This window comes from Falco peregrinus, chromosome 1, assembly GCF_023634155.1.
Source record: "Falco peregrinus isolate bFalPer1 chromosome 1, bFalPer1.pri, whole genome shotgun sequence".
Taxonomy (NCBI): domain Eukaryota; kingdom Metazoa; phylum Chordata; class Aves; order Falconiformes; family Falconidae; genus Falco; species Falco peregrinus.
Genome location: NC_073721.1, coordinates 45,119,041 through 45,144,230, shown reverse-complemented (window position 1 = coordinate 45,144,230; position 25,190 = coordinate 45,119,041). Strand labels below are relative to the sequence as shown.

Genomic DNA, 25,190 nt, shown 5'->3' with positions numbered 1-25,190 from the left:
TTAAGACCATGGGTGCTTTTGCTGGGGGTAGGTGTTTGGTGAGCACAGCCTGTCCGCTGAGACCCACCGGGAGGGCATCGGTGGGCGAGAAGTGGCCATCAGCTTTCAGAGGCGGCATCCACAGCGGCAGCTGGAAGGGAAAAGCTGGTTTATGGCCAAGGCGATGGCAGAGCCACGTGTCCCCCGCGTGTCCCCCGGCCCCGGGCAGCCGCTGCGGGGGGAAGATGCTGCTGGGGCCATCTCGGCTGTGCCCACGCTGCCGCCATGGGGAAGGGCCCAGCTGGAAGGACGTGGAGGACGGAGGAAGCGCCGGGGCGGTTGGTTGGTCTCTTCCTGCTGGCAGGAATCCCAGGATGTGGCGTCCGTCCCTGCTCGGCCGGCTCGGTGCGGGAGAGGGCGATGTCAGCCTGGCTGGAGAGCCGCGCCGCCACGGCCGAGCTGCGGGCTGGCCTCATGCTGCCTGGGGCTGAGCCCCTGCCCCACACACCCCTGGGGCTGAGCCCCTGCCCCACGCTCCTCTGGGGCTGAGCCCCCAGCCCAGGCTCCCCCTGGGGATTGAGCCCCTGCCCTATGCTCCCCTGGGGCTGAGCCCCTGCCCCACGCTGTCTGGGGCTCAGCCCCTGCCCCACACACCCCTGGGGGTTCGCAGCAGGGAAACGGGGCAGTTAATGGCCAAACAGGTCTCGCCCTTGCCCCGTTCACTGTAACCGGCCCGTGAGGCTGAACTAGGTGGGCCGAGACCCGTGATGGCAGGCCGTGGCGGGCTGCAAGGGCTCGCTGCCTTCACGTTATTTCTCCTTGCGGGAGCCTCTTCCCTTCCTGACGGCCCAGGGAGGTTTGGCCCAGGTGTCCCCAGCTCCCGCTCAGCAAGATGAAGCCCCAGCAAAGGCACAGGGAGGGGGGCCAGCAGCCCCTGGCCCTGCTGCTGCACCCACTGCCCTCTCCCCCCAGCCCCAAGCACTGGTGTGAGGGTCTGGGGGAGCCAGGGCTGGGTGCGGGGGTCTGGGGGAGCCGGGGATGGATGCAGGGGTCTGGGGAAGCCGGGGATGGGTGTGGGGGTCTGGGGGAGCTGGGGCCGGGCATGGGTGTCTGCGGGAGCTGGGACCGGGTGCAGGGGTCTGGGGGAGCCGGGGATAGGCATGGGGGTCTGGAGGAGCCAGGGCTGGGTGCAGGGGTCTGGGGGAGCTGGGGTGGGGTGCGGGGGTCTGGGGGAGCTGGGGCTGTGTGCAGGGGTCTGGGGGCCGCAGGGTGCAGGTGGGCGCTGCCCTCCCTCCCACGCCAGCTGAGCATCCCCAGCACAGCGCGGTGGTCCCGGGTGACGCCGGGTTTTTCCCGCCGCGCCGCATCGAGGGGCTGGGGGCTGGCGACGGACGGTCACTTCATGCTGGGGGGAGCCAAGGGGGAGGACACCCACCCTCGCCACCACCGGGGCAGGGAGCGAGACCCCGGGGACGCGCCTGGGACCCCAACGGCAGGGACTCCGCGGGGGGCTTCTCGGGGGGATTTTTTAGCTGCTACTAAACCGGGGCGCGGCGGGGGCCGGGCTGGGCAGCGGCTCCCCCGGCCTATCCCGCCTCAGCCCCGGGGACTCTTATTTTGACCGCGGCGCGGCCGGGCGGGGGCAGCAGCAGCCGCGGCCGGGCCCGGCTCCGGGGCCGCGGGGGGCCGTGGGTCCGGGGCCGGCCCGTGGGGCTCCGGGACCGGCGCGGGGGCCGTGGGGCTGGCTGCCCCTTGCCCTCCCGGGGGCGGCAGCGCCGGGGGAGTGGGGCCGCCGCCTCTCGCTGCGGTCTGGGGTCTTGCCTGCAGCCTCGGACGGCCATTTGGGGTCTGTCACCCCCCAGAGAAGCCCCCGCACCCCGGCACTCGCGGCTCTGCTGGGTCCGGGGGTCCCGGTGGGGCTGGGGGTGGCAGCCCGGCGTGGGGCCGGGGCTCCGTGGGTGGGTTACAGGGGCTGCCACCAGGGCAGATCCTGGGGTACCCCCGTGCGGGTACCGGGGGGCGCCTGTGCTCGCCACCCCGGAGCCTCCTGGCTTCCGTCAGGGCAGCGATGGCCGCCCGGCACCGGGGCGGGGAGCCCGGCGGTGTCCCCAGGCGCAACCCCCCAGCAGAGCAGGGTTTGTGGAGAAAGGCGGCAGAAGATGGGGGGACCCTGGGGTGGCTGGTCAGAGATCTGTGAAGTGACATCGGGCCACCCAAAGCCCTCCTGCCCCCGGTTCCCAGCCCAGCAAGAAGCCAGCCGCAGCCGGACCCCCACACCTCGATGTGGCTCCCCGGCTGCGGAGCCCTTGGGGGGGGGGGGAGGGGGGGCGTTTATCTCCCCCTTGCAGTATCTTCTGCTTTACTGAAGAGCTGTAAAAGGGATAATTGTTCTGCAATCATGGCTTTAGGGCCTGGGCGTTGGGAGGGGATTTGGGGTGTGTGAAAGCAGCTACAGGGGATATGAGAAGGGGACAAAGACGCTCCGTGGGGTGTCCCCCTTCCCCTAGCCCACCCGTCCCCGGCTGTAGCAAAGAGAGGTGCTTAAGGCTGGGATCGGCTGGTGCTCTGGCCCCACGCCGGGCCGCAGCCGCGGGCAGCAGGGACACAGCCCATGGTGGGGTACCCCCCACGGCACGAGGGGCCAAGGCCACCGTGGCGGGGTCTCCCGACAGAAGTAGTGAGGAGTCCGCGGTCCGAGGGGTGCCGGCGCGGCCGTGCGTGGGGAGCGAGGGGCCCCGTCCCACCCGTGTCCCCGTCTCACCCCATCCTCATCCCACCCCCTGCCCGGCGCCGGCTGTACGGCCGGCAGCTGGTGGGCGCCGCCATGATGCCGTACGGCCGGAGGGGCGCCGTGGGGGCCGCCATGATGCCGTACGCATGCGCGATGGCCGGCGGAGCGTCTCCATTGAGAAGAGTGAGGGGAAAGGGGCGGAGCCAAGGCGTGAGGAGCCGCCGAGGGGGCGGGGCTACGCTCCGGGGCTCCGGCCATGGCCACAGTGGATGCCGAGGTGAGTGAGAGCGGCGGCGTCCATCTACCCGGGCGGGGGGAAGGAAGATGGGGGAGCGTAGAGTGGTATCGCCCAGGGCCAGGCGGGTTCTGTCGGAGGCCTGGAGGGGGGCCGTGCCCCCGCCGCCCCATGGTTCAGTCCAACTCCTCTGAGGGGAAGAATGTGGGAGCTGCTGCCATTGTGTGTAGGGGGGCCCGGGACTCTGTATAAGTAACACCCCTCCGCGGTGAGTCAGTGGTATGGGCCATACAGATTCCGGGGTTCCCCCCAATGGGAGCGAGTGCGTGTGGCGGAGGCGGGGGGAGCGGCGCGGCCGCCATCCATGTTCCGGGGCCCCCCATGCGACGGGGCGCCGGGCGGCGCTGGAGCGGCTCCATCCAGAGTCCAGGGCCGGCCGGGCGCGGCGGTAGCGGCGTGGCCGCCGCTATGAGCTATGCAGGGTCCCGGGCGGCGGGCCCGCGCCCGTGCGGGGGCAGGCATGAGGCATGCAGAGCCCCGGGCCCGCGCGGCGGCGGGGCGGCCCCGGCCCGGCCCCCGGCCCGCCCCCGGCAGCCGGGCCGCGCTGCGCTGGGCGGGAGCAGCCGGCGGGCGGCCGGGGCCCGGTGCGGGCCCTGCGCGGGCGGGAGGCGCGGCAGGTGCTGTCCGGCGGGCTGTGCCCGCGGCCTGCGGCTCTCTGGGCAAGGGCGGCCCGGCGGGGCAGCCCCCGGCGGGGAAGGCCGTGGAGTTTTCCCTCAGAAAACACTCGGGAGTTTCCCCAGGGGCCGAGCGCGCCCGGCTCCCGCCTGCCCTCAGCGCGGCGGGCCCGGCAGCGGGGCCGGGGGCTGCCGGGGAGCCAGGGGCGCTCAGGGTGGCTGCACACACACACACACCCCCCCTCCGGCCGCAGCCAGCCCGGGGTGCGGGGGCTTCCAGCGCGCTTTGCCCATGTGCTGTTGGGGTTTGACTGTGAGCGCAAACCTTGAGGAAATTCTGGCGTCGCATCCAAAATCCCCAAAGAAAATGAAGTTTGCCGTGTAATGACAATTGGCTGTAATTAGCCAGAGCTGGAAACATCCCCAAAGAGTTCGGCTACTCCATGAAACTACGTGAGTGGCACGTGGAGCTGGGACACTGCGCCTGCAGTGGGTCTTTGTGCCAGGCTGAAACTTTCCCCCCTGGTTTTGTTAATACATTATAAACTCTTTTTATAAAAAGTCTGTTTGCCCTTTTGTTAGAGTGTATAAACTCTTGTAGGTCTGTTTGCCCTCAGGTAAACACCAGCTTGCAGCATGCTGGCTGCTGAGCCTGCCCATGCAGAAGGAGCGCTGAGGTGGTGATAAAAACTATATATATACCTCGTATAGAAACTAACAGTGCCCTGTCACTACAGCCCGCTGCTGTTACCTCAGGACCTCTGGGCACCTTGCGGCTCAGGTGTGCCAGGTTGTGCTGCAGCCTGTCCCAGCGCTGTCCCTGAAACACCGCGGTCGGAGGGCTGTGCTGCCGCAGGGAGCTTCTGCCCCGCCTGGGATGAGGTCTGTGGCATGGCCACACAGGTGGCAACGGCGGTTCCTTGTGGAGCACTGCAAAGAACAAGTTCTTGGACAAGATTCCCTTCATTTTTGGTGGGAGTTTTGCCCAAGGGTTTCCTTTACGGTTTGTGTTCTATCACAACAGCGGTTCTTTGGGAAGCGCTGCAAAGAACAGGTTGAATTAGTACTCAGACAAGATTCCCATCATCTTTAGTGGGAGTTTTGCCCAAGGCTTTCCTTATGCTTTGTGTTCCATCACAACTGCATCTCAAGGCCTGATCCTTCTGCCCTTTGTGTGTGCTTCTGAAGTGAATCAGGTGTTAATTTTGCCTGTGATAGAGGAATCAGCCCTCAGGTGCTCGTGTGACTCCACAGTTGGGTTTTGCCTTCGGCTACCTCCGTGTGATTGCTTTCAGGAGAGCGCCATGGCTGTAACAGGGGCAGGACTTGGCTCACAAATCATCAACTTTTAATGCACAGGTTAGTCTTAACACTACAGATGCCCATCTTTTATTTTGGGAAGCATCTCCCAGCAGTCCTGGCTGGGTCTGCTCTGTACACAAAGCATCAAGAAACATCGCTCTTAGAATCAGGCTTAATATCCACAGATGTTGCTGTGGATTATGGAGGGGGAACGATCACTCATTTGGAGTTTAATTCCTCCCCTCCCCCATAAACTCAGACAAATCTGAGGCCAGAGGGGAGGAAGTTGGTATAAATCAGGCTGGAATTTAGAGACTGGAGGAGATGCTCTTTGCTCCCCCAGCGCTGGCAGGGGAGAGCAAGGATAAACATCCCGCAACTGTGATGGTCTGCCATGTGCAAGATGGAGCAGAAACGAGGGATTATTTCACTTGAGAGAGGGGCAGAGGTGTGTTGCTGGGAGGAGATAATTGCTCCACGCAAAGAGCTGGGTGGGAGTGGGCAGGTTGGAAAGAGTGCTGTCTGTGTGTCTCCAGGGAGTGTCCATACCACCTCTGCAGATAAGGTTGTTGGCTGTTAAGACAAAAGCTTCCAGTATAGAATAGCTCCTTGGCAAATCTTGGTGTTGATGGGTGAGGGAGAATCTCTCTGAGCACCAAGTTCTTTGTAAGTTCTCAGCTTTAAACTTCGATGGTTATTCTCTTCTGGGTGCCTTGCTCTGAGGCAGCCCCAAGTAATTTCTGTGCTTTGGTTGAGCTGCCAGGTAAGTAGCCATGCTGCAGTCATTAGGCACAGTAACCACATTGCTTCAGAGAAGCCTGGTTTTGCTGCTGCTTTGCTTTAGCAGGTCTCTTGTGTTCCGTCTGGTTTGGGACTTTCACGTATTTTAGACCTGCTGCAGTTACAGTGCTAAAGATTAAAGTTTTAAATAAATGGGTTTGTCTTGCTCAGCCAGTTTTTTATTGATAGCGCAGGTTCATTTAATTTGATGCTGCTACTCCAGTTTGCATCGGTTTAGTGAGGAGACTCAGCTGACCTTGTGTTTGTGTGTTTCCTAAAATGATTGTTTGGTGTGAACTTGAAAGAGAGGTTTCAAGCCATGATGTTTTTCCTCAGACTCATGCTAACCTCAGGAAGGCTGGTGCCTGCATGCTAAGCAGGAAGTAAGGTGTGTGTGTGGCTTTGAATGAAGTGGTTCTCTTCAGAAGTCACACTGCATTTTTCATCATTTTTTTTTCCTCCTATCTGTTCTGATCTGTAACATCTTTTTTTCTGGAGATGCAGCTTTGATCTTTAAAGTGAAGAGACGGTGTGCAAGCCACATAGAGGACAGATTTCCCCACTGCTCAGCATCCTCAGCTGAGGTCGGATCTCCGACGAGTTCAGCACCCAGCAGCTCCCCACCTTTTAAAGGTGAGGACTCAACAGGCTGAGCAGTTTTTGCAAATCAGGCTCGCGGTGCTGAGGCTTTGCCCTGGCTTTGATCCTTGCTCTCATCCCCTCAGCCAGCTGGTGCCGGCAGCTCTGTCGGCAGCCCTCCGCCTGTTCAATGAACTCCCCACTGGATTAAGGGGCAACATTCACTCATGTCAAAGCGCTTCCTATTCACGGGTCCCTGGCTGGAAGGAGGTTGCTGTAATAGGCCACTGAGTGCAGCAGTGATAATAGGAAAAGCCAGGACCTAATGAGCAGTGCCTTTGAGCAGTGAGCACACAGATGACTACTTCGGTTTCCCACTTTCTGTTTTGCAGGTGACGTGAAATCCAGTGCTTCTTTCAGGCCTGCCCTGCCCTTCCTCCTCTCTCATTTACTCCTGCCAGCTGGTATTGCAAGTGAGGAGAGGGCTTTGCTTTCCCAGGGCTGTTGCTTTTAATACGGAGTCTGTTTCAGTAAGTTACAGCAGGAAAACTTGGTGCGTTTAATCTTTTCTACTTTGTGAGCTGTCTGGGAGCCTGCACTTCTTGATGGCTGCAGGACAGCTGTTTCCCTTGGTCTCCTTAGCACAGTGAGCTATGTCAATACTACACTGACATGAGACTGTGAACGCGGGCAAAATATGTGTGTTTTCAGTTGTCTTAAATTTCTTCTGGAGTACCAGGGTTAATACATTTTATCTGTGTCTTTGTATGAAGAGAGAAGGTGGTTTTTCCCCTCTTTGATACTAAAGGCCTAGTAAGGAGATTTTTAAACTTTTGTCAGTTAGGGGCTTTCGCACAAGGGTTGCTTTGTTGACATGTTAAAATTGCACACTACCCTGTCCAGGACAGAATTTTGCCCTCTATCAGATGGATGCTAACGTTTACTTCCAAAACATGGGTTCTCGTGTGCTGAGCAAGCTGTGGGCTAGCATAGGCCCTTTGGGAACTCATCCTTTTCTTCCACATGGAAAAACTTTAAATAATAACAGAATGGGCAAATGCGGCTTCTGAAGTTTTAAGAAAGCCTTAGAAGTGCCCTTCAGTTGTGTTAAGCTAACGTGGCTGAGCCAATGTGACTAAAGAAAGCATCTGAAGAACGTTTAGTCAGTCAAGGCAGAATCAAAGGCCTGGTTTATACTTTAAAAAAAGCCCTTCCAATATAATTACGCTGGCTGGAGAGGATGATTTTTCATTTTCCCTTGCTGAAATAGTCATGCTAATATAAGTCCTTGCTGTGGACGTAGCTGTATTAGCTTAGAGGTGATTTTAGACCAAGGTAGTTTATTTTTTGCTTTCCAAAGCAGAGGCTTGGTCTACATTTGAGAAGTTTTGCCGACTTAGTTATCTGTCCGTGAATGCAAAGAAATTGCTCTCCCCTCCACCATAGCTGTGTCAGCAGAAGTCCTAGTAGAGATGCAATTACGAGCAAAACCCCCAACAACAGCCAGAAAAAACAAACAAACAAACAGCCAGCTCTTCTGTGGAGGGAATGGATTCGAGCTGTGCTGGCAGATAGAGCTGGATGTGCCCTCACCTTGCAAACAGCTGTGCCAGCTGATGAAGGCATTAGCATCCCTTGGCGGTTCATTGCCGCTAGCAGAGAGTGATCTACCGGTACCCTGGGGTATCACATTTCCAAATGTGCATGAGAGCAGCTGATATCGAAATGATTAGGGACTGATGCTGTTGTGTTGCCACTGATCTGAAATGCTAGTTTGGGGCCTTGCTCTTGATCAGCTTGCCTGGTGTTTTGTCATCTGTCTCTTCCCCTCCTGAAGCTGCGGTGATGCCACCTGCGTGGCCTCTCCGCTCGGGAAGCGGGGCTGTGGAGGGGATGGCAGCAGGCTGTATTCCTCTGGCTTTTCCCTAGCAAAATGTTTGGAGCAGAGGGCAGCTGGCGCCTGTGGTTTGGGTCACTGGGTCCCAGAAAAGGAGGAGGTGAAAGGGGGGGTTGTGCTTTGTGCAGGACAGTGAGAGGTGCGAGGGGTCTGTGTGAGTGCTTCAAGACACGTTTCACTGGAGATTTCCCTTTTCTTGACTGTCATGGGAGCCAAAGGTCGCCGCTGAAAGGCTCACCTAGCTGTCTGTGTCTCCAGTAGATCAGGGAGAAGTTGTGTGAGTCTGGCCTCCCTCAGTGTGTGGGCAGGCACGTCCCCTTGGTGATGGCTGGTGACTGGTTGAAGCGGTAAAGTAAATCCGACCAGGAGTGGAAGAGTTTGCTGTAGCCCTGCTGGCTTAGCTTGGCTGCCAGCCTCTGTGAAATGCATATAAACCCAGAATAAACTGTACTTATAAAAGCGCTTGATGCTGGTATCACGGCGTCTAAAATAGAAAGGCTTTCCTGCTTTTAATTAAAAATTTCTAGCATAGGCAACGTATCAAGGACATCCAGCGTATCCTCTTTTCAAGTAGGAAATGTTCTTCCAAGAGGATTCCTGTTTCCTTAATGCCCAGCCTGATCCCCTCCATTGTCTTGCTGTCTGCTTCCGTACCAGCTCATTTTGCCCGAGTTTACATTTAAGATTGTTTGGCTCCACTGAGAAGTCCCCCCGGCTCAAACACGCTGCCCGCCATAAACTGCAGACAGCTGCTGAGCCAGGTGAGCTGACACGGTGTAGGGCTGAGCTGCTTGTGTGTTCAGGGGACTGGCTTGGGGGTGGAGGTGGGCTATTAAATATTAAATCCATCCTTTTCAGTGTCATATCTCCTTCTCAAGGGAGAGCTCTCAGAGGCAGTGGTGAGCAGTGTCAGTTTAGGACAGCGAGACGGTGAGTGGGATGGACTGGTAGCGTCGAAAATTCAGGTCCACTTCGGTTTGCATACGGCTAATCATCCTGCAGGGACAGCACATGGGAGAGGGAGGAAATTTGCAGGTGGCGCAACTGGGGAGGAAGTAAATACAGAGCAAGATAACCAGGCTGACACGGATAGACTCAAAATAAAGCCAGGTAAGTGACTTTCCCCATTTGTTACAGGGAAATGTAAAAATTATGCAAAGAGGGATAAAAATAATCAAAATCATTAGAGCTTCTTGAGTCAGCTGGAGCAGTACATGACCCAGAAGATAGTTATGAGCTTGCCATGGCTACAGCATTCAAAACCAGCAGCGGAGAACTGGGGAACTGAGCAAACTGCGGTGAGCAGAGATAATAGTGGTGCCCAGAGAGCATGCAGCAGGCCCATTACCTGTGATTTGGGGCAAAGCATTTGAGCCAAGTCCAGGAGGCTTGTGATGCTGCAGAAGAACGTGCCTGCTTGTGCTTGTCTTGTTGCTAAGAAGAAGAAGAACATGGTGCTTACTGCTTCTGGGAACAGAGGGCAGCTGGGGTGAATCTGATGGCGTCAGCCATCCGTAGAGCTGAAGGGAACATAGCACGAGAGCACGGGCACCTCCGTGGAGACAGAATTGCAGTCCCGGTGTCCAAACTGAAATATGCTGTGCTTTGGCCTTGGTTATATTAAGTGTCTATGTGTCCTTCAGAGTGCTACTTCAGATTTTTTTAATTGATTTTAGAACTCAAGTGTAGATGTGGACAGATGTATTTCAGCACATTAACTGGCAAAAGGGAACCCTGGTCTCCCCAGGACTATTGGCCATGACCTGCTGATGCATTTGAATCAAATGCAGTGAAATACATTTTTTTTTTCCTTTTTTTTGGCCTCCTTTTCCTTTTAAAGCATGAGCTGCTGGATTCTTAAGAATCTCAGCTACCTTCTTCCTCTCCAGTCGCACATTTCTAGTCCTTGCAGTTTCAGAGGAAGTTATAATAGGTAATTTCTCCCAAAGGCTTAAAGCCAGAAGGCATATTACCCGAATGTTTTATCCAGCTTCTGTGGTAACTAGGGATGCTTCGTACTGCTGGCCCAGAGCATTCAGAAGCTATAGTCTGTTTCTCTCAAAAATCATAATATTGTTTCAAGAAGTGGGAAATTAAACATGCACGTGGTAGAAGAGTTAGAAAGGATTAATGGGTTTCAAAATTACATGTTTTATCCAGCTGTTGATTTGGGAACTGAAAGGACGCCTGTCGCAAAATCAGGAGGTAGTTACTGAAATGTGATGCTCGTCGGTGTCCAGTGAATGCAGATGCCCAAAGGCCTTTGACTGAAGGCTGTGCCCTACCTCTAAACCGACTCTAAAGTTTTTGATGCTGCATTAACTCAGCCCAGGTGCTTGCAGTTGGGCAGCAAAGCCTGTTCTTCCCTGTAGTTTTAATTTATCCTCTCGATAATCTCAGTTCCTGGGGTGTTACCCAAGGCATGTTTTTATGCTGCCCTTGACTGAAGTTCATTCCCTGTGAGTTTTGCTTTAGGCACGTGGCAGGGACTTGCAGGAAGGTGCTGGAGGCTGGCAGCGCCGTGCGGGTGGTGTCAGCCCTGCGCACCCCGTGTATCGCTGGCCAGGGGGATTCAGGGGCTGGAGAGGCAGCACCTCCAGCCTGGAGGTCATCAGGACCTGCACTAAATAGGAGATGGATGTTTTAAGTCACTTGCATTTTTGAGACCTGAGAAATTAACTTTTTTTTTTTTTTTTTTTAATGCCTTTCTTACACCCAAGGCGGTAGGTAGTGGATATGCAACCTGGCAAACGTGGGTTTATCAGCGTAAAGGGAGCGTGTGTATTGGGGAGATGACAGCATTAACAGTCAGGCTGTGAGCTGGTTCATAGGATTCCGTCTAGTATCCTGTTGGCCTGCGAGTTTGAACATAAATCTTTAGATTATGAGGACATAAAGGATAAGTCTAAATATTTCATTAATTGAGGAGCATTATTAATATTTGATAGATTAAATCAACACCCAGAAGGCTTTGCAAAAAAGCACGGCTGCTGAACTGGTAACCAAGATATTAGGTGGTTTTAATTGCAAACTTGTTTGTAATAGCTTTTGTCAACTCTCTGTTTTAAATGTTAAGGATCTGTGAATTCCAGACATTAGAAATCCTTTTGTTCTTTGGATTAGGGAGGGTAGTTTTTAGTGCTGCTAGGATGCATTGTTTCAAGTTGGTGCTTTAATGCCTTCTTAATATGCAAAGATGATTGTTTATAAGCAGGTGTCCTGTAGGACCTGGAGATGACATCTGGAATATTTGATCTTTTTTGCCACACTTTGAGGAGAAACAAGGAGTGTTCCTTTAAAGATGGCTTTCGGATGAGATGTAATATTTACTCTTGCTGTACTGCCAGATCCTGTAGCTTTCAGAGCGTGTGTGGAGAGAGGAGGTGAAGAGCCATGCTGTCTTTTAATCAACATCCCCTTGTACCAGGGAAACGCCACCAGTGAGCAAACAAACAGCTACTGAGCACATTTGTTGAAGATTCGTCTGCTTTGACTTTTGAGAATTTACAGTGGGGAAAGGTTAGCACTGCCTCCGGCTTGTATCGTTTGAAAAGGCCAGAGAGGGGGCATCATATTCTATCTCGGTTATTTCCACATTGTTTTCCAGTCTGCAAGTTGTACTTCCCATCTTTTTTTTAAGATTTAGACCAGGTGTCTCTCATACACAGTGTACTCTGTGCCTGACTCCCACGTCTTTGGTATTTCTTTGTCTGTGAGTTTTATGGTCTCCTTCCCTGTTGAAAGCACCCTGCGTGCTGGCAATACGGTTATGTTCTTGGGTTTCTAAGAGTTTTGCACCTTTTCTCACATAGCTCTACGTTGATAGCACATTGGTCTTGATCTTTTAGGGCTTTTATTAAAAACTGTTTGGATTGGTGTCTTCTCAAATCCACACCCCTAGGCTATCCTCGTGTTTTATAGACATAATTTATCTTCTCCCTCTTTGTGACAGCAGGCGTAAAATTTTGCCTTTTGCTGCGGATGCAAATGGTGCTTTATGCAGTGACAAGATGTGTGTTATGTTGCTGTTGCTGCTGCTTGGCCTGGAGTTGTGGCTGGAGGCTGCCGTCAGCAGTGACACACGACACAAAGATCCTCCTCGCCCCCAGCCAGCACTGAAATACAGGTCCTGGTGTGATCCCAGAGGGATCCCAGAGGCAGCCTGGCCACGGAGGAGAAGGTCAGGAGGTGATGAGGGATGAGGGTGATTTGTCAGGTCTGAGGCTTGGCTAGGGCTAGGAAGTTTTACCAGCCAACTTGCCTTTCTTCACCGGGTCTTTGTTTGCAGCCATGCTTCTGCTGAAAGGCAGAAACGGCAGCTCCTCCATTGGCTGCAGGAAACCACCTCCCCATGCGGCACAAGCCCTTGATGAACAGGCGCTGCGGCCGAGTGCCAGCGTGGATGCGCTCCCGTGGCAGAGCCGCTTTGGCAGCCGCGAGCCCTGGGCTCTTGCTTGTGGGGTGCTGGCTCCTGCCAAAACAGCCTCCTGCAACGAGGAGGAAAAACAGCTGGGAGGGGGGATTTCCATGAGATCTGCCTTGAAACGCACCTACCCGAGGCGCCTGGCAGCGCACTGGTTTGAGCTTGCGGTGCCTCTTGGCTCAGTGAGGGCAGGTAGGCCCCCATGGAAGCGCTGGGATGTTCTCGGCAAGCTCCCTGTAGTGGGGAGGTGGGATACGGTGTGTCCCCCCCCCCCCCCCCCGTGCCTGTGATCCAGCAGCTTGAAGCCGATGCAGGGGCAGAGCTGTGTAATGTGCGCACATGGCCAAAGAGCCCATGGCGGGAGGCCCTGTCATGTGTATTTATACATCAGATGCACAGGGATAGTCTAAATTCTTCTTTAAATGACAAAAGCTCCACAAGTGGAAGCTGGTGTGGGGCTGCCAGGAGCTGCTCCTGATGCAACAGTGTCTGCTTTTAAAGAGAAATGTGAACGGTGACAAGCCACCGAGGTTCCTGCGTGCATTTCCCTGATGAGTCAGATATCTTCGCTTGCACTGGGATGGTAATGCTGATGCAGTTGCTGATTGCTGCCAAAGCAAGGAGTCCACACAAGGAGATTAGACAACAGTCCTTTTCCCTGCTGGGTCTTCATTAACATTTTCTTGCTGATGTATTATTAATTAAGCTAATTTTTATTGCCCTGTAAGTATAGATGGTGCTTTGCAAGCACGGGACATAACCTGCTTGTTTCGCAGAGTTTCTGGAGTGTGTGTTGTGCCATGTGCAAAATGAGTATTGGAAAAACTGACTGTGCAGTAGAATATTGAAGTAAAGTAAATCTATGGGTTTTGTTTTCTTTTTGCCTTCTTACTTAGCCGATGCCCCGTTTTGTGGCTGACTGGGGCTGGAACTTGAGCTGTATGTGCAGAGAGCTGAGGACCTTTATATGCCCTGTATGCAGAATTAGTGCAGACGGATAATAGGACTTAAGTGTAAGGAGAGTTTGCAGCATTGACCCCTCCATAACATGGAAGATTACATAGACTGAAGTAGAGTATTACACTAAAAAGAGCGTGGGACCTGATCCAAACCCACAGAAATCAGGGAGGGATTTGCCATCAGCTTCAGTGAGAGGCAGCCTGCTTGCAGTGTACACAAGCAACGGGGCAGTCAGCAATTTAAACAATAGAGGTTCAAGAACTGTCCAAAAAAGGCTGGGTGGTGGAGTCCGATTATGAGACTTAGACTTTGTCCCTGCTGAAAAGCCGCTGTGCCCAAGATGACTTCCTATCGTAGTCTTGTTGAATGCCAATGAATTGAAATTCTGCTAATTGGCCTGCCATCCCATTGTGCTTTGTCTACTGCAAACGCAGTGTCCTTGCTGTCAGCAGCTTGTGTGCCTTAGAGGTGCAGCCGGGCGCCGCCGGTGCAGGCGTATCTGCCGGGGAAGGGGTGGGCTGTCATCTCCAGGTTTGCTGTTTCAGCTCAGCTTGAGATCTGCGTGTTTGGAAGTCCCTTGAGTCTGCTGAGGTTACCTGTGTAGATCTGTACGGGTTGCTTTCTTGTGAGGTCTGTGAGGTGGCCTCTTCATCCGAACGTGTCCCTTGGTTCCTTTGGTGCTGGTGGTGTCCCTGGGGATGAGGGGAGGCTCCCACTCTGGAGCTGTCCTGGTTGAACACTGTGGCTGGGTTCTGCAGCCTGTGCTGCTGCCCCAGGCTTTGTCCCTGCGGCTGACAGGTTGATGTTTTGCCACCTGTGATGCTTTTCCAGCGAAAACGGAGGTAATCTTTTTTACAAAGTTGTAACACTTGATTTGGTGTTAGAAGCCTGTAACTGGGACTGTTGTGGAAAGGCAGAATGTTAATTTTTAAATGTACAGATTATCTTCACTGGGTAGGAGATGGCAAGTGACACAAGTCAAAGTATTCACTGCTTTATATGCTCTGGTTTATGTGCTCTGGTTTCTGGCTTCATTCCTTGAGATCATGGGTGGGCCTGATTAAGAGAAATAGAAAACTTCTAGAAGCACGTGAACTACTTGTGACAAAGCCAGTATGGCTGCAAATGTCCAGCACCTCTGTTTTGGACTTCTCATAGCAGCATTGGTCTTTACCTTGAAAATGTGATCTAATTTTTCACACATTCTCTTATTCCATTCTTAAATTAGGCTAATGTATCCTGTTCCAGCCTATGCAATTATTAACAAATGTATGCAATTATGGGATCTATTGTACAGTCATTCTGTGCTCCTTGCTAGGAGAAGTCCATTTTTAATAAACAAATCTGCTTTGACAACGTGTCGCTGACTTTTCTAAAACAAAATGTTGGGTAGAAAAGTGACTAGCGAATTTTCCTCTTTTATTTTAAAAAAAAAAAACAAACCAACACATCTGTTTCTTTTTTTATGTGGTTTTGCAAGAGCATAGCAGTTGCAGCTGGGGGTTCAGGCCTAGTTTCACATTGCAGGTGACTGGAGGAAAGCAGAGAGGGGACTAATGGGGCTGGACCCCCATCAGCATCCTCTGCTGTGGGCTGCGACATGGCCACGCGGCCCAGCCGTGCCCAGTGCAGGTTTCTCCCAGCCACAGTCTGGCTGTGGCTGCATCTGACCCTGCAAAAAGTGCTGGGAAAAGCTCTGCTCTGTTGGTTGATTCAGCCGTTTTATTTTTTTTTTTTTTTGAATGAGAAAAAGCCCTTAATATTTTGGCATGAATTCACAATGCTTTCTTTTATTCCGTGCGTGACAAAACCATGTGGTTACAGTCTCTTGCTGGGTAAGGTCCACTCCTTCGTGGGCTGCCATCAGAAGTTCAAGGCGTATCTTAAATCCTACTTAAACCTCGCTCTGCAGTGGATCCGCTGCATTTGGCTCTGGACACAAGAGTGGGAAGCAGTGTGTTACATTGAGTACTAGAAGTTCAATTTCATGGAAGGCAAATCAACCCGTGTTTTTTTCACAGCCTTATCAGAGCTTCGTGAAGGTTTAGGCAATGTAGGCTACGGTTTCTGTTAATTGTAAATATTCCTGTGTGTTATGTCACCGGAGGAGCAAAGGCAGGAGGGAGAGGTTTTCCTGCCTCTGCCAGACGACATTACCTCTTCTTTGGGTTGCCAGCCACGTGTGTCCCAACAGCTTGCGCTTCCAGCATTGTTGTCCAGGGAGTGCCAGACACAGGCCACCTCTGGAAATGAATTTCCAAGAATACAGTCATTTCCCCATTTCTTTCTACAGGAGTACTTGAATCAAAATTTTTGCTATTCTCCATATGAATTCAGGGACTTTTCCTAAGCTTAGTTTTAGAGCTAATCTTCACGCAGACGCTGCCATTATCTTGGTGATGTGTCTCCTCCCCTTAACTCACCAGCTGCACTGTGGCATTAAGCACGTCTGTCTCTCCTGACACCGGAGTGCTGTATCGCGGTGCTGCCTTCTGGGCTGAGCAGCATATGGGAGGAGTAGTTAAAATCTCTTATCTTTTCTACTAGATCCTCTGAGTCCCTTATGTGACAGCATCAGCTTCTCCAGGGATGTGGTGCCCAAAATCAGACAAACCCCCTTTCCTGTCCTGACAGCCCCCTGTGAGTGTGCCGGGTGGTCTACCTGTGACATAGGTTATTTATGTGAATGCAGCCTGGTGTGGGAATGAGCCCACGACACCTCGTGCAATGGTGCGCTGCGGATCCAAACCAGGCAGAAGAGGAGCACAACCATGTGCAGCCGAGCGCTCTGCTCTGTAATTACCTAAGGCGGCTAGACAGGTACGTTTCCATCTTGCAAACGTTTACACATCTGAGTAATAATTACTAATATGCCATAGTATGCAGCATCACGGGGAGAGCTGTTCATCGGTGAACATAAGGGCTCAGGTGCTGGCTGCACCATGGGTGCAAGGCTGGATCCCTAAGCCCTGGCGGTGTGGCTAGGTGTGAGCCGTGCCTCTGTCCAGGAATGCTTCCTTGGGAAGGCTGTGCAGGTGTCTTGGGCTGGTGGAGTGTGGGTGCAGTACTACTGGCAAAATCAGCCCTCCTGTGTGAAGCAAGCTACTGCCAGGGCATAAAGACCTCCCAGCTGAGGGCTGCAGAGGTGTGCTCCTCACAGCCCTCCGCAGCACGGCGGCGAAGCCAGGAGGTGGGGGATGCTGCTGGTGTGTATTGAACAGCATTTGCAGTTTTTCAGCCACGAGCCACTGGATTTGTAGAAATAACCGTTGACAGGATGGTCATGGCAGTTCCTATGCATGTTGAAAGCTATGACTATTAATTAAGATTGTACTGTGAGAGCTCATTTACATCCAGCTCAGCATATACAGGCTGAACCTCTACAAATCCTAATTAACAGTTCAAGTTAGCACTTCTGTATTGATACAGCTAATTTGTGTGAAGACACAGGGCTTAGCCATGTCGACAGAAGCACATTTGTGCTGGTATGAATGTAGCTGTGCTGCACATCATATAAGTGCGTTGACCAAAGTCATGTTTCTGTTGGCATGACTTTGAATATACTTTGAATTGTCTCAACAGAACTGTCATGCTATAAAGGATGCCTTTATCAGGGAGAGCTAAAAAGATGCAAAAATTGTGGATGGACCAGTAATCAGGTCCTTGAATTAATTTACTTATTTTTACATTATACTGTTTCAGTGTTTGTCATTCCATGTGTTTGTATTTTTCTGTGTTTGGGATTTTCTTTTTTTTTTTTGGAGGTGTTTGTTTTTGTTTTTTTTTTTTTAATGGGTCAAATGGGGAACAAACTATTTTGGAAACATACAAACAAAAAGCTGGAACGTAGATGCCAGTTGAGGTGAGACTGGACCATATCCCACTGCACATTCGCTTTGCATGCCTCGTGAAAGGTTTGTTGTTGAGCAAAACAGAGGAAGGCTCAGGGTGTGGAGGAGGCAATGATTCTCCCAGAGCTGCGAGCAGGCACTCGAGGAGGCATGTGAGCATTGATACCTGCCTGTTCTGGAAGGTCCCAGTCACAGTTTTGTGCTATCAGGGCCTTTGGATCAAGTTGCAGCAAAACCCTTCAGTTTTCCTGAGGTCTGAATTCTCCCCGTGCATTACAGCAGCTTGAGAGCGTGGGGCTTGACCATCTGTTCCCAGAGCAAGGCAGGCGGTCAGCGCTGTGATCCTCATCCTCAACAGTAACTTCTCCACCTTTGAATTTTAATTCAGAGGGTGGATAAATAATGCTCATCCTCTTCACTGCTTGGTTTGTAACCTGTACAGGTGTTACAAGCCAGAGGTGAGGCCACATCAGAGCCTTGAAGCTGGTACTGCCTTTGCTAGCCATCATACTCACTTTCACAAGCCACCATGAGAATTTTTGCCTTTGTCAGCTTCACTGAGGCATTTGCTTAAGCTTTGAAAAAAAAATTATGTATTTTTTTTTGGCTTTCGTACTTCCAGCCAGATGCCTCCAGGACTTCCTCTCTGATACTTCTCCTTAGTTTGTCAGCGTGGTTTTTAATCCCATGCCAGTAGGATATTAAACATCTGTACAGCAAATATGACTACTGCAAGTGGCTTGCTTTTCTTAGCTACCTCTCAGAGACTTCTGGAAGTAGTTGGCAGACCGAAGGTTGAAAGCCACTGGTGTAGGTGACAGGAAGACCAGGCACAGAGGGACAGTTTTTGGTAAATGAAAGAAGGACCCCTTTAAACAGTGTTCTTTTCTCTTGAGAGACAAATCTGTTAGTCAGGTCCTCGTGACCAGTGCAGGGCAAAATGAATCCATGTGCGTGTCAAGTACGAGGATCTTCTGAGCTCTTCCGAAGTTCTGCAGTGCTAAAACTGGTGCTGCAGGCAGCACGATGCCGCACATACAAGCCACCGTGGATTGATTTTGAACAGTGGGTTGCAATCACACAGAAGTCTGCTGTTTGCTATGCTCCCACTCGCCACACTCCAGCAGGTAATGTTTACAACTGGGGACTCTGCACACATCTTTGGTGTAGTGTCTCCATGCTGAAAGTGCTAGAAGGGACAAAGGAAAGTCCCTGTATCTGTCTGCTTTGAGGATTATTTTCTAAAGCATCCATATTCATTGCAACCACGTGGGCTGTTCTGACAAGCCCTGGAAGGTGCACTGAGATCCCATTAAGAGCCTAATTTTGTCTGCTCTGCCCAATAAACTTCTGGAATTTAACCTACGTTGGATTTGTCTGGTGGGAGGTACTCTGACCACATCTCCTTCTGCAAAGGCAACCTGGCAGACGTGCAAGCAGGGATTTACTTTGCCTTTACAGAAATGTCTGTCCCTAATTCTGCCTCTCTGCACCCAAGTCAGCTGTGAGGTCCCACACTGCAGTGGCACGTTCGTGCTGGGCATGAGATGATGGCTCATGAAGAGGGCAATGCCTTGGCTGGTCCTGGGGCTCCTGATAAGAAGTAGACATGGGGCTAAGCTGCTGTAATTTCTTACGGAGATGGCGGACTTGCTAAATTATCATTCTGCCCACCGAAAGTAATGAAGATGGCAGTTCCCTGCTCTAAGGGAGGTCTCTTGGTCCATTTTACATTCTTGCTATCTCCTTGATAACATCCTCGGTGGGGTCGTGAAGCCCTTTTGTTCTCTGCTCTAGTTTCTGGCATTTGTTGCTCTAGCAACACTTTCAGACCCAAAGCAGCGGGATCCTGGTGCTAACACACGCTCCGTTTTAAAAGAAGGAAGCAGAGCACAACAGATGATCACCGGCTTTTGTATGGAATGGTCGTGCCTTGAGGTCTGAAGGAGGAACGGCAGGTTGCGATATCTCCTCGTCTTGCAGCTGGCATTGTTTTCATTGTAGAAGATGAGAAATAGTCTTGTGTTACTGCTGCATTTACAGTTTGTGACGGTGCTGTATTATTTTCCTTTTCCAGAGTATGCCAACGCAGGTTAGGCTGAGGCTGTGTATCCATCGAAGCCAGGCCCAGAGCTGGCAGCAGGATTGCTTTCCTTTGTGGGGAAATAAATAACTATCTCAGTGGTCAGCACCTCCAGCGGTTTTGCAGGCTCCCCTTTAGAGCTGTGCAAAAGGAGTAAGGACTAGACTGTCCTTCCAGTGCGGATGCGCAGACCTGCTATTTATCTGGATCTTTGGAGGGGGAGAGGAAAGAGCACTATATTTTATACCAGAAAAATGCAGGTGGTGTGTGAAAATAATTCTGGTAGGCTGCAAAACTCAGGAGTCCGCTGTTGCTCTGGAGTGCGGTTTGTGGGATCCTGTCAGCTGCTTTGGCATTTTGTGGCTTTACTATAAATGGCAATAGTGATGCAGTGTTATGTGTTAACACAATTTTTTTCTCCCAAGCGCTCTTCCATGCTTTGCCACGATGTTGCAGACTAGACTGACAGTGTAAAAGCCACCTGTAGATGCTTTGTGGGTAAGAAGTGGAGAAATCCTTTTCAGATTTCGGGCATACATTCCCACAGCTTCCTGCTGTCCCAGCCACTGATGAAATGAAGAACCGAGTGCGCTGCATGTTGCTAGAGGAGGAAACCTCAGTAGACTCCTCCACAAGAAGTCTGACCCAACTGGCGAGTGCAGTTGAAGTAATTCGTTACCTGCTGCCTTTCACCTGACCTTCTTTCCCAGACCTCTGAAAGATGGTGAAGACTGAGGATGTGTCCTCAGATGCCTGCGTTTTGTAGCAGATGGAGTGAGTACCAGTCATGGGGTTGATCCTGCTTCCAGTGGGTCACCCCTTTTTGTTTAGGTATCAGGCTCAAAATCTCAGGTTTTTTTCAAGCTAGTGTGATTGGAGATGCTTAGTCTGCAGTATTTGGTCATCGTTATACAAATATGTTCCTTCCTGGGACCAGTGGGCATGTCAAACGAAGCAAGATGCCTCTGTGCTCTGTTCTTTGGGAGCTGCTGGTGGGACGGTCCCAAGTCACGCCACCTTCTTCTCTGATGTCTCTGGCATTGCCTAGAGCCCTGGCAGCCTGCCTAGGTGGGTCACAGCTACACTGCAGCATGGTGGCGGGGCTGCCCCAAGCTTGATGAATCTGGGACACTTCTGCAGCATAAGCAGAAAGCTTCACGGGCTCCAGGGGTCTTGGATTTACGATGCTTGTGCAACTTGTTGGTACGTTGTTTACCCCCTCCTGTGCCAGCAGGTTAGCACCCGATGCAGAGGATGCAGCATCCTGTAGGCCGCCGCCTACCTCCTCTAGCAGCAGAAGCAGAATTATTTATTAAGTGTTGCTCTGTTCTTTTGGTACTTTTAGATTGTTTCTGTGACTTGTGCAAGAACCCATGGTTTAAACAGTGAAGGTACCAGAGTTTCTAGGTTCTGCAGTACTAGATAGAAGGTTGCCGATGCTCTAGGCTTGTGTTCCAGCTGCGTGATCTCCTGCAAATTACATAGGCAGTTCTTACCTCTTTTCATACAAATGAGTCTTTAAAGGCAGTCTGCACTGAGAGCATAAAATGCCTACAGGAGTTTTCGGCAAGGCTGGTTTTCTTCTCTGTTGTCTGTTGCACAGTGTTGGCACCACTGGATTTAACAGCATCACCTCTGGGTCACTCCGAAACGTGGAAGAGGAGCCTTTGGCTCCCGTACTTGTATCATGTTTAGTCCATGAAAGAGCAAAGAAGTGCATTTCCTAGGATTAAATGATTAATTGTATAGCCAGGGTATAGAGGTCACAGCAGGGATATTAGAAAGATGCCATCAGTTTGCTGTCACGGTGGTGTTAAACAGGCTCTTGCTGCTATTTCCGAGGCTCCCAGGGTACAGTGAGGTGGGTCACAGGGAGCCAGCCAGGAACGGTGATGTGCGTTTGGAAGGCTGCCCCGCTCTGCTTCTTCCCTACAAGTGACTGTTTGAAGGAGAAGGGGTTTGCTTCCTCCTCTCTCATCTTCTTCGTCCAGCTGCAACTCTCATGCTGCTCGTGACAAGTGAGTGTCAGAGGTGGATTTCACCACGTCATGTACTCTCTCTTCTGCGGTATATTAGCAGTACGCCACTGTACCGTTCTGCAGGAACCTCTCTGTCCTAGCTGCTTTTTCAGCCAGGTTGAAGGCTGGGTGGGTTTTTAAATGATGATATTTTAAAATTTGAGAACAGCTTTGATTTATTGACCTGCTGCCTCTATGAATCGAGCTGTCTGGGCTGGCATCTGGAGATAAGAGGCTGTCGAGTAATTGCTTATTATTGACCGATTGCCAGCTTGGGCTGTTTGCTTGAAGAAGAATCAATAGCAGTCAATCTTCAAAGTCTAAACTCTCAGGGAGTATGACTGGTTTCCAAATTGGGAATGACAGGTCAGGATAACTCCATATCTGATATCCCAACTTCGTGTTTGAGTGTAATCCTGCAATGGAGGAGGAAGCGCAGGACATGATCTTCCTGCATCAAGGCTTTCACATCTGCCTGCTCTGCAGTCTGGGATTTTTCTTCGCGGGGATTTTCAGGGACAGATTCTGCCCTGGCTCCAGACCTTCCTCTGAGAAGTTGGAGCAGCCTCAGCACTACCTGAGATACGTGGGAGGCCAGGGCAGGATGAGTGCAGGCATCGTTCATTAAGTCCCCAAGGGGTAGAGCTGGGAGGGGTGGACGAGCAGCCTCTGCTATGACACATCCAAACCAACCAGTTTGGATGCTTTATAAATAAAACAATGCGTCTATTTTAATGCATGGTAACAGAGATTTCCTTTCTGTGAGTGATTCTATTTAGGTGACAACAGAACAAAATATCCAGTGTCACCATACGTTTTATCATTCCTTATGGAGACTTGTCGCTATGGTGAGCGTTCATTTTAAAAAGCAGACATAGCCCTTATTTAACACTATCATGACATGTTGCCTTTTTTGTAGATTCACGTGTAGGGCTCACAACATAAAAGGGGCTTCATGGCATCAAAGGCATTCAAGACTTTTATTCCTTTTTTTTTTTTTTTTTATAAATGTTTAGATCTTTGTAGTGGCTGGGGTGAAGGCTGGCGACTGGATTTGCGAAGCAATCTCACACCTTTGGCTGTAGCCCACTCCGGATTTTCCCCAGCGCTCCAGGGATGCTGCAGGGTCTCTGTCCTAGACTCAAGCAGGGTTTAAAACTTGAAATAAGAGCCTTTTGTGGGGGAGGGGGAGGCTTGAATCTCTATCAGCTACAAAGAGCAATTAAGCAACAGGACATAAAATAGATAAATGGGAAGGGGAACGGCAGTAACCCTGGTAATATGGGAAGATGAAAATGGAGGAATCTGCTTCTAAAGCATAAATATTTGTCCTTAATTTTGGAGCTTTGTTTTCACCAGGAAAACTGGGATTTGAGGTGCACCGTGTGGGGTGAGGGAGGAACACCTCACGAGGAGCAGTTTGATCTACAGTGGTTGAGGAGGGAATGGACAAGATTACTGGAACAGCCTTGTTTAGATACTGGATTTGTTGTCTACTAGCAAATCCTCATTTGCATGGGTCCTTAATCTGTGGAGTTAAATGTGTCTCAGGATCTGTTACCTACTGTGATGCAGAGTTGGGAACTAGGTTTTTAAAGCTGTTCCTTTTTATTTGAACGTTCCCCCTCCCCTCCCCCCCACCCCCCAAATTACCTCCCTGATTATTTATTTTTTTAAAAAAAGCAAAGATGAGCCAACGAGTGACACAAAGGAAAAATCTGCCGGTGAGAAGGAGCTATTTTTGACTTAGGATTCGGTGGGTGAACTGTCCACCAGCTTGTAGAGAAAAGTCAAGATCAGACATTTAAAACGTGTGTCGCAGGGAAGCCACTAGCCCCCCCCCTTCCTGACAGGGCACATGAACGTGAAATCTGTAAACCTCGTTGGAGGTGGAGGGTTGGGCAGGGATCCTCTCTGGAGCCCTGGGAAGGGATCAGCCCTTATTTTTGGGGGGCTGTGTAACTTTGCCTGTAGTCCTGAAATGGCATTTCCTCATGTCTGCAGCAGCCCTCATTTCATGAAATGGATGCAACTGCTGAAAAAAGATCTCGCGTGAGCATGCTCACTGGAAGATTAATCCTTTAGAGGGAGTTGGAGAGTTAAGCTACTGTAATTTCTCTGCAGTTGGCTGCAGTAAACAACTGCTCTAAAGACACGAGGAAAAAAATTGACGGAGGTATATGGGATTAATGTACATATCTTTTTGTGTTTCTACTTTAAGGTTGAGGGTTTGCTAAAGGTTTTTTGTCTAAGAGCTGGGGAAGAGGGATCTGTGTAATGATTTTATGGGTGACCTTCATGTTGTGGTTTCTGTTTTTTCCTCCAGGCCAAAGCAATCCTATTTCCGTGCAAGGCCACGCTGAGGCACGGGCTGGCTTTCTAGAGCTGGGGTAGAGCACCAGGGTGGCTTTGTGTTGAGTTAAATGGTTGTACGAGGGTACGAGGCGAGGCCTGCTGCACGTTGAGCTGTGTTGGCAGAAGGGAGCTGAAAACACCTAGTCCTGTTTGGTTGTGATCAGAACCCAGCGGGGCTCGAGATCTCGTGCTTCTGTTGGGAAAGAAAATGTGTCAAGGGATTAGCTTTGATTGCCTACAGAATAATAGTCTTTTTCTTTTTATTATTTATTTTGCTCCCCCTCCTCCCCATGCCTGAGGAGCTGCAAACCTGTGTCAGATGGGGGAAGAAAAATAATCGTTGAGCTCTTTGGCTTTGCTTTAAAGGATGATCGCTTTTCGCATGTTGAGGAGCGAATGCCTTGCCAGCGAGGTAAGTGTTGCAGGCACACGGGTTGCATCAAGGTGGAACCCAGCTCCTTCCTTCCCAAGCGCTGCTTTCCGGGTGCATCCTGGAGGAAGGAAAACCTCTCCTGGCTCCTAGAGAGTGAGCAGTGTTTTGTCTGCTCGCCTCCAGAAAGTGTGGGTGAAGGAGGATGTGATTTACCACCCTTGATGCTTTCTATCCGCTTCCTCCAAATACTTACAGCACAGGCGATGGAGGGCCGGCCTGGGGGCTCCCAGGACATCCTGCAGGAATACCTGGGTGGCTTGATTTTTCTCGGGCTGCTTCAGCGCAGTGCTTGAGCTGGGAGAAGCAGTGCTCACTAACCACAGCTTGCATCTCTACCTCTTAAAAACATCTAGCTGATCCCTCTAAATGATGAGGAACTGAAGGTGAACTGCCAGCAAAATGTGCCTGGCTTGGGGGGGTGGGGGGGTGTGGTGTGGGTAAGGGCATCGTTTTGAGTGTTCCTAACTGGAATAAATCGCCCCCCTCGAACTCGAGTTGTTAGAGATTGTCCTCAGCAAGTCACCAGGGCAGTGTGGGATGGGAAGAAGGGTACACCCTTCCTCCTTTCCAGGGAGTGAAGAAAATAATAGGTGCAACTCAGCCTTTGCCACTGAAAACTCATTGCGTGGCTGTGGTAGCAGCCCTGATGTTACCCGGTATTACTTTTATGTCCAGCCGCATGTATTGGAAAGTGGCTTCGTATTTCCTTGGAGTGGTGTGAAGAAGGGAATAATAATTCAATAATTTTGCAAATGTCAGTGGTTCCCACTAGATTCGTCCTGTGGTAGCTGTCAGCTTACATGTGACACACAGGTGGATGCTAATGCTGTCGGATGAGTTCAGAAGGGCAATTCTATTACAGACTTGGCTGAGCTCGAGGTGCTGCGTAT

General features: G+C 51.3%; 1 protein-coding gene across 5 annotated transcripts in view; it reads left to right on the top strand.

The window, feature by feature from the left end:
* The first annotated feature begins 2,852 nt into the window (after positions 1–2,852).
* EHMT1 (euchromatic histone lysine methyltransferase 1) overlaps positions 2,853–25,190 on the top strand; it is a 121,611-nt gene continuing 99,273 nt past the window's right edge. For 3 of the 5 annotated variants that reach the window (XM_055799259.1, XM_055799228.1, XM_027778161.2), the window contains exon 1: positions 2,853–2,987. In XM_055799259.1, coding sequence (XP_055655234.1) covers positions 2,967–2,987 — 21 coding nt within the window. In that variant the 5' untranslated portion in view covers positions 2,853–2,966. Of the gene's footprint in view, positions 2,988–23,606; positions 23,689–24,160; positions 24,280–25,190 lie in introns of those variants that run through there. The other 2 variants (XM_027778164.2, XM_027778160.2) reach the window with 2 other exon arrangements.